The sequence below is a fragment of the Heptranchias perlo genome, chromosome 18 (assembly GCF_035084215.1).
Source record: "Heptranchias perlo isolate sHepPer1 chromosome 18, sHepPer1.hap1, whole genome shotgun sequence".
In the NCBI taxonomy this organism is placed as follows: domain Eukaryota; kingdom Metazoa; phylum Chordata; class Chondrichthyes; order Hexanchiformes; family Hexanchidae; genus Heptranchias; species Heptranchias perlo.
In genome coordinates this window covers 15,007,627-15,016,929 of record NC_090342.1, presented here as the reverse complement: position 1 = coordinate 15,016,929, position 9,303 = coordinate 15,007,627, and the positions used below count along the sequence as shown (strand labels likewise).

General features: G+C 40.8%; 1 protein-coding gene across 1 annotated transcript; it reads left to right on the top strand.

Moving 5' to 3' along the window:
- The first annotated feature begins 4,832 nt into the window (after positions 1 to 4,832).
- On the top strand, positions 4,833 to 7,793 carry lrrc10 (leucine rich repeat containing 10). The gene has a single exon (XM_067999428.1). The coding sequence runs from the start codon at positions 5,009 to 5,011 to the stop codon at positions 5,864 to 5,866; it is 858 nt and encodes a 285-aa protein (XP_067855529.1). The 5' UTR covers positions 4,833 to 5,008; the 3' UTR covers positions 5,867 to 7,793.
- Positions 7,794 to 9,303: the final 1,510 nt, after the last annotated feature.

Below are 9,303 nucleotides of genomic sequence, written 5' to 3'. Positions count from 1 at the left end.
TTCCTGTGAAAATGAATTTGATGGACATTTCTACATTTGTGTTAACAAAGACCTTCGAAGAATGCACGCTTTTTGATTCTAAATAAGCAGTATTGATCCGTAACCTTCACATGCAATCTCTGTTGGTTCAGCTCTAAGGGCCAACTTGACCTGCTACTGCTGACAGAACATTTTGATACAGCGTGTTTTGTTTACTAAAATCCATGAAGTACTGGCAATATGAAACTGGGAATGTCAACAATCTACAGGAAAACTAACTCTTGCAGTGCCAGTATCACCAGAGGATTCTATACCAGCTGTGCAGTGATTATGCATTTAAGCATTTCACCCTGGACACTGTTTTAAGAATTGCATAACGTTGCAGTAGCAATACTATTGGGATGTTGGAAGTAGCTTCACTACTGTAATATTAATATACTTTTTATTTTTAATTTAAAATGTAAAAAGTAAGTTCTATAATAATTTAATTTTCTCATCCTATTTTTAACTTTTATTTTACCTTTTATAGGTGTCAGCTTTGGCTCAGTGGTAGCACACTTGCCTCATGGGTTCAAGCCCCATTCCAGAGACTTGAGCACATAATCTAGAATGACACTTCAGTACAATAGTGAAGGAGTGCTACACTATCTTTTGGACGAGATATCAGCTCTCTCAGGTGGATATAAAGCATCCCATAGCACTATTTGAACAAGAGCAGAGGAGTTCTTCCACTGACCTAGCCAACATTTATCCCTTAACCAACACCACTAAAACATATTACGTTGTCATTTATCTCATTGCTGCTTGTGATGCCTTGCTGTGCTGATACTGGCTGCTATGTTTACCTACATTACAACAATGACTACCACTTCAAAGTACTTCATTGGCTGGGAAGCACTTTGGGCATTCTGAGGTCATAAAAGGAGCTATAGAAATGCTTTCTTCCTATTTTCATTTACTTACAGTGGAAACTTGCCACTGAGTTTAATTTTTTTGATACTTTGTACTTGTTAGCTTTTAGTTTTACAACAAAATCAAAAGCAAAATACTGCAGATGCTGGAAATCTGAAATAAAAACAGAAAGTGCTGGAAATACTCAGCAAGTCAGGCAGCATCTGTGGAGAAAGAAACAGAGTTAAAGCTTCAGGCCAATGGCCTTTCATCAGAACTGGAAGAAGTTGAAGACTTAACAGTTTTTAAGCAAGTACAGAGCCAGGGAAATGGGGGGTGGAGGGGGGGAGGGAGGAAGGAACAAAAGGGAAGGTCTCTGATAGGATAGAGAGCAGGAGTGATTAAATGACAAAAGGGATGATGGTGAAGGCAAGGAAGGTGGTAATGGGACAAGTAAAGAAACAAAAGATGGGTTTAGAGAAGCTGTAAATGGCAACAGCAGAACCATTACCAGCACCCACTGTTCCAAAAAATCCACACCGCCTGAGGAAGGGGGAAGCCCCCGAAAGCTTGTGGGATTAAAAATAAAATTGTTGGACTATAACTTGGTGTTGTAAAATTGTTTACAATTGTCAACCCCAGTCCATCACTGGCATCTCCACACCAAAAAATGAGAGCAGCGGTTATGATCTGAGGTTATTGAAATCAATGTTGAGTCCAGAAGGTTGTAAAGTGGCTAATCGAAAGCTGAGGTGCTGTTCCTCGAGCTTTCTTTGAGCTTCATTGGAACTGTGTAGGAGGCTGAGGACAAGAGGTCAGAGTGGGAGTGGGACGGGGAATTAGAACTATCTATAACAGTAATAAACATCCAACACTCTTGAGTTAGATTTACCTAAGTTTCTTAGTGCAATAGCATGGAAAGATAATCTAAAGGTCTTGACATAGATAACACTGCTAATCAAGATAACAGGAACACATATTGTCATGAAGGGCAGCAATGGTTTCAATAATAATGACACATGTTGGTGAGCATTTCAATGAGGATAGCTTACGGTAGACCATGTTGTGGATTGGGCATTTTGGATCCATGATTATTGAAATTCCAGGGGGAAGGGGGAAATGGGTAATAAAAAGTCAGAGGGAGCTAATAAGGTGGAAGATGGATACAGCAATTCACTGCTCCCACTTGAGTGGTAATAAAACACCTCCCCCAGATCAACATAGTTCTCTCTTTGCCCTATCATATGCCCAGTTGCCACCTCCAAAGGCATCTGAAGTCAATATTCCCAAAGGGTATTCCAAAAAAGACGACCATATTTGAAAGAACTATGAGCTAATTCAGCTGCTAATTGCACATAATTCCATCTGACTGGACTGTTTCAGAGCAACTATACCTCAGCAGGCTTTGTTAGTAGCTTGCTAAACATCACATGATGAGATGATGTGCACTTTGACAGAGAAAATAAATTAGTTAACCCATCTTGTATCCAGAGGGAGGCCTACCCAGTAATTTCATAAAACAGCAGAGAGAAGCAAGATTAATGACTGACATCAGTGGAGAATGGTTCCACCTGTAGGAACAGAAAAAGGAAGACACAATTAGAAAGAATCTCCTCTGCACCCTCTCCAAAACATATGGGGTATTATTATTTGTATTAAAATACTTCCATATAAAGTTATTTTTTGGAGGATTGTGGTTTTGCATAAATACAGAAATTTAATACAAATTGGTCATATTTGCGTATGATACCAAACTAGGAGGGGCAATTGAATCTGAGGAAGCAGCCTGTCACTACAAAATGAGCTGGATAAAATATGCAGAACAGATGAAATTTAAGTGTAGTTTATTGCACATAAGAAAAATAGGTGATATGGATACTGCATAGATTATGTTGAAAAAGGGAAGGATTAAGTAAAAAAAAAGTCTACGAGTCTTAGTAGACTTTGTCCTCAAAATGTCCAATCATGGCAGAACCGCAATCAATAGAACAAATACAATGCTGAACTACATGGCCACAACAGTATAAATCAAGACAGAGGAAATTGTGCTTCAATTATATGGTGCTTTGATTGAACTGCACCTTGAGCATTGTATCCAGCCTGGTCACATAGACACAAGGGAAATAGTGAACTCAGGAGGAAGTTCAGAGAAGAGCCATGAGGCTGATCCTTAGCATCAGAAGGCAAGAATATGAGAAAAGACTGGAAAAACTTGAACTTTTCAGTCTTGAAAGGAGGCAACTAATAGGTGATGTTGTGGAGGTATATGATAGTAAACCAAAAAGTAGATCCATAGAATTACTTCAAACTAAATTGTGGGGGTAGAACAAGGGGTAAACAGGTTCAAATTAGTAAAATTCAAATTTAAGGCTGCTATCAGGAAGTTTTTCACACAAAGGGTGATCCATACATGGAATGGGCTTCCAGGTACAGCAAAGGCCATGGGCCCCGACAACATCCCGGCTGTAGTGCTGAAGACTTGTGCTCCAGAACTAGCTGCGCCTCTAGCCAAGCTGTTCCAGTACAGCTACAACACTGGCATCTACCCGATAATGTGGGAAATTGCCCAGTTATGTCCTGTCCACAAAAAGCAGGACAAATCCAATCTGGCCAATTACCACCCCAGTCTACTCTCAATCATCAGCAAAGTGATGGAAGGTGTCGTCGATGTGTTATAGATCAAATGGCCTACATTATCTATATTGAATTTATGAACAATTACATGGTGGGAGTTAATTATTGTTGGGAAACATGAGACTCCCTTCTTTATGGTATTTTTCACCCATATTCCTTCTTCCTGTACTACATGCAATCCACAGTCCAGAGAACAGGCAGGTGCCTGGCTATCAGGCCTCCACCAATGCTGCTCTAAAATCAGCCTCTAGAAGGTGTACAGCACTGAACTGGGGATAACGTATTCTCTGATTTTCTCTCACTGCTTGGTGCATCCCCACAACAGCATAACTAAGATTAGAAACTCAGCATGTAGGCACAAACCTCCTCTGTTGGAGGGTTAGTCTCCACCCCCTCCCCCCACCCCACCAGTTATATGTGGAATAAACAACTTGGTTTTATGAAATAGAAAACTATCATGACTTTACACGACAGAAACTTTATGGTCTGTGTCAATCTGTGATTTTTTTTTGCATGAACTTCTGTTCTCCGGCATATTTTCGATAAGTTATCCTGCATAAATTAACCATATACATTAACTATTATTAATGTAAAATGCAAACCTTTTAAAACCGAAATAAGGCCAGATTTCTGTGCGTATTCTTGTTTGTTTTCACAGGATGTCAGTATACTCTACGTTGTTCAATCAGCTAGGCTACAATTTATCATGACCTAGGATTTGGTAGTCAGTTTGTTTCTCACAGATCCCTACCGAAATATAGTAGCACTGGGGGCTTTGGATAATAAATACCTGAAGCGCGGCCAAAAAGTAAGCAGTAAGAAAGTACTGCAGGCTAGTATTTTAAAAAGATGACGAGAAGCAGAGCCTGCATGAATTCCTCCTCTGTCTCTTCCAAATATTTGGGTCAGTATTCCCATACACTCAATCAAATGCTGTATTAGACAGAAAAGAATAGCTTCCTTGAAAAAAAAACCTTATAAAACTCCCGTGTTAACACTGCAACATTTCTTAATTTGTGAGAATTAAACAAGCAAATTAAGTACAATTGTTTTGGGTTTGCGTTTGGCTTGCATTAAACGTTTTCTGAAGCATGCAAATCAAGCTATGTGTCACAGACCTGGCCACATACTCATCGGTGGTATTTCAGATGAGTGTAATTTATGAACCGCTGTTTTCGGGTTTGGCAAATATCTCTCACAAGAGCACCACTTACGTCTGTAGATAAGGATGGAGATGGCAATGTGTGCTGAATTCTTACAATGAAACTTTACTTATATGGTCCTCACTGTAAGGTCACGCTCAACTCGCACTCCAGCCAGCACTCCTTCAGTTATCAGGAACACTTCCCAGCTCCGGAGAGTTCTCTGTAAACTCAACTATTTAAAAGCATCGAAGGGGAATATTGCCCACGAAAAGCTTAATAGACGCGGAGTATTTTACATTACACGAGTACCGGTAGAATTAAAGTGTTTGAACCGAGTGAAACATGTAATAGACGTTGGAATGGGTAATGCTATAATGTCTGTGGTTGCTTTTTTTCCATCGAAGTCGTGCCAGAAGTATCTTCTAGGAGGTGATATCGAAGAACTGCCACCAGATAAAATGATGGATTTAAGTGGGAAAGAGCTGAGGCAGTTTCCCCTTCAGGTTTGTGCTTTCACAGAACTTATTAAATTATACCTGAGCAACAACAATCTGAGAACGCTACCTCCTGAGTTTCATCTGTTGAGCTGCCTACAGATTTTAGCTCTGGATTTCAATCGTTTTAAGGAACTCCCCCGAGCGGTATGCCGTCTCCGCCAGCTCTCCATCCTGTACTTGGACAATAACAATCTGAGTGACCTGCCTGCAGAGCTGAGCTCAGTAACGGACCTGAAAACATTGTGGATCGAGAACAACTGCTTCGAGCAGATCCCCAAAGTCATTTGCGAACTGAAGCAACTGAAGATCCTACACGCTGGGAGCAACCGGCTGGAGATGCTGCCCAAGGAGCTCAGGCGCCTCGGAGAGCTACAAAGCATTTGGATCTCGGGCAATTTATTCTGCGAGTTCCCCGAAGTTCTGCTGGAGATGAACAGCCTGGAGATCATCGATGTGGACAGAAACGGGATTAGGTTCTTCCCCAGTTTGGTTCACATGAAAAACCTGAAGCTAGTGATATACGATCACAATCCCTGTAAGAATGCCCCCGATGTGACTGAAGAGGTCAGGAAGGTGGGAAGATGGGCTGAATATCGCTCTGAGTCCAATAACAAATTATTACCGGAGAAAAAGACTGAACAAATTGGAGAAAACAAGCAAATAGAAGTGACAGAAAAGGATGAATGCAACAAGGATTCTGGTCAGAAAGTGTTAGATTGAATACTGAAAGCAACTTCATCCCACATGGCATCTAAGAAATGTAATTTTTCAAGCTTCAAATTTCGCACAAATATATGTAAAAATGGTAATTACGCTGTTTTTCTCCTCTCCTGAGCCCTGGTCTCATATTGGATACATATACTGTCCCGCTAGTGACGTCTGCCCTACAGTGCCTCGCCATAAGTGGCCATCCTTCATATGTTTTTAGAAATTATTAATAATGGAATTTTTGGATGGGGCGTGCAGTAGGTTGGTAATCTCTGATCAACAGACGGAGAAAACCTGAAGGCAGCCAAATAGAACAGGAAGAATGGAGCGAGCGTTGGTAAAATGCAAAAGGACCAACACAAACCGTGCACCCAACTTATCACACCCCAGACGATCTTAGATTGTGGGAAACAATCCATACAGGCTAGCAATGGGGAAACCACATTGTTGGCCTTCATGAGCAAGCTGAGAAGTCAGCGTTTCCATAATCAGGCTCAAAATGGTGGATTCCTGATTATATTTGTCATTAGCGGTACCCAGAGGTCAAAGGCACCCCAGGAAATCCCCATTCAAGTGGAATCTGGTTCCTCCCACAGCACCGCCATTGCTTTATTTTACAGGGCTGTTTCTGATCGCATGCTTGCCCTTGGAGACAACATGGTAAAATAAATAGGGTATCACTTTGCATCTAACCCATTCTGTATCTGGCTTGTGAGCAATTCATTTTGGCAGTTGGTATCCCAAGTGGATTATCTGTTTAATTCCACAATACTTGAGCACAAAGTTCACAATTTTGTTTTAGTAAGGTAGCATTTGGGAGACTACACTTAACACTTTAAAAAGTCTTCACACAGCACCAATCAGTTCCCACTAACATAATTTCAGTAAGTATTCAAGCTTTGGACGGGGAGACAGGAATGCAGGCCACTTTCACGCTTACATGAATGCATCAAATTCTTCTGACTCGTCAATTTCTTAAAAAGAGTTTAGAATGCAAGGCAAGAACAAAGCATGGCCACAATTTGGAAGTGCTCTTGCTTCCTCGAATACCAGTTCTATATCCTTTATATTGCAGGGTTTCCCCCAACAGCAAGTGCAATGCAGGATAAGGGATCGGCCATTTAAGACTGAGAGGAGGAGGAATTTCTTCAGTCAGAGGTTTGTGAATCTTTGGAATTCTCTACCCCAAAGGAGTATATTCAAGGCTGAGAGATAGATTGATTTTTGGATCTAGGGGAATCAAGGGATATGAGGATCAGGCAGGAAAGTGGAGTTGAGGTTGAAGATCAGCCAAGATTTGATTGAACGTTGGAGCAGACTCGAGGGGCCTTATGGCCTACTCCTACTGCTTATGTTCTTAGTGGAGAAAACCTTATAGCAAAGAATCCTGGCTCATGTCATCTAATGCATCAAAAATCTCCAACTAGGGGTTTCTTTCAGTAACTCCAAAGAAAATGCCCCTGGAGCCATAGAGTGGCATTAGCTTTCAGGCTGACTATTTTGGATCTGGCCACCAGTACTGGTGTGTATAGTTCTTACCCTGATGATTCACAGCCAAAATATCAAAGTTTGCAACTTCTGAGCAACAGCCTTATGACCAAATCTTGCATGTGCACAGTAGAAATAGGGTGATTTAGCACCATCCAGAACCAATCCACTAACAGAACCACTTCCATAATATGAAAAGGGTCATTATACTATCCTTTTGCTCCAAATGTATCAAAAACCTTGGTGTAACGTTGGCATAAAGATTGAAGTTTAATAAAAACTGTTTACATTTCATGAGGGTTCTGAGGAAGGGTTCCATACCTGAAACGACAACTTGTGTTCCCAACAGGTGCTGCATGACCTGCTGAATTTCCAGCATTTTCTGTTTTTGTTTCTGTGGTGACTTAACTTGCTTTAAAATCAAAATATATTTGCATAGGAATAATATCAATGAAGTGACTTTTTGTATACCACACTGTAACATACATTCTCTGCCACCTGAGGAAAGCAGGCCGGCAGTAACCTAAATTAAAATGATTAGTTGCATCTCAGATAGATACATATATATATATACTTTGATTCAAATCATTACCAAATTCTGATTTGATAATGAAGGGTCCACACCTGAGACGTTAACTCCTCTGTTCTCGCCACTAGTATTGCTTGACGTGCTGAGTGTTTCCATCATTTTCTGTTTTTGCTAACGTTTTGATGACTGGAGTGCTGCCCCTCTGAGCCCATAGGTCCAAGTGCAGCAGCATTGTTTAACATATCACTATTACGCCATTGTTGCAAATTACTGCACATATCCCTATCAATATCCATTTCCTGTAATGTTACCCAGGATAACAATCCTCATTAATACAGTGGTTCAGCTGAGTATTAATACTGACAGGCAGGACAACATCAGATACAAAGTGTAATTTCACTAAAATGCCAGAACACAAACACAGTATGACACTTACTTAGTGTGGCCTACCAAAACCGCTCACTACTCCAGGAAAGCAAAGAAAACCCCCGGCTTCTTTGCTCCAATCGTTTCCTTAAATCCCTCTCCCCTGCCCCCTTCACCTCCCAACAAGTGTGAGGAACTTATGCACTTCTTTGTCATCAAGATTGAGAACATCCATTCTCTGCCTCCGTTGCATCCCCCACCCCCTCCATTTAAAGTTAAAGTGGACCTGTGGTGTTTCTTCCCTTTCACTAACCACCCCCTTTCCCTCATTGTATGAGTATTATTATGCACTTTTGTTAAAATTGAAAACCATATATTTGAAACATGAAATAATTTTAAATGAACATGGTATGTCGAGCTCCCCTGAAGGCTCAGTTGGTAACGGTACCATGTAACTACATCATATAGATCAGACGATCCCTGACTTAATTTCTGGCCTGTGTCAGCAAGGGTGGTTGTGGTGCTTCTATTAGCCTCAACAACCACAAATCAGCCAGGCCACTGGTTTTTACTGCTATCTAGTGACTCATTCAACAAAGTCATGTGTGGATATCAGGTGAAACATGATTGAAACCAACTGTGATGCCTCCTCCCACCCCCCTCACCAACCAAATAGCATGGCAACACACATTATCTTGGCAGTTTGACAAATTTAGAATTGTCATTTGAGCCGAACACCAGATGACAAAAACCATACCCCAGCATGTTTCAGTGCTTCCAAGGGTTAAGGGACGAGGGAGAAATATGGAACATTGACAATAAACAAACATTTCATTTTTACATAAATTCTGCATTGAACCAACTACAAGGTTCTTGAATCATCCTAAATTCCAATGAACCACTGATTCTGTGTATGTCTAGTGTAAAGGGGCATTCCTAATAAGATTTGTAAATTAAATATTCAATTTTATCTTGCTCCCTCAGAACCTGTGCACCATTCTTTGCCTTTTTTTAAAACAAGACTTTTTTTGGTACTTTATCAATAAAGGGAATGCATGTGGGTGGG

Bases quoted from the DNA above. Each gene is read 5' to 3' on its own strand.
- lrrc10 (XM_067999428.1), top strand. From the start codon at position 5,009: ATGGGTAATGCTATAATGTCTGTGGTTGCTTTTTTTCCATCGAAGTCG.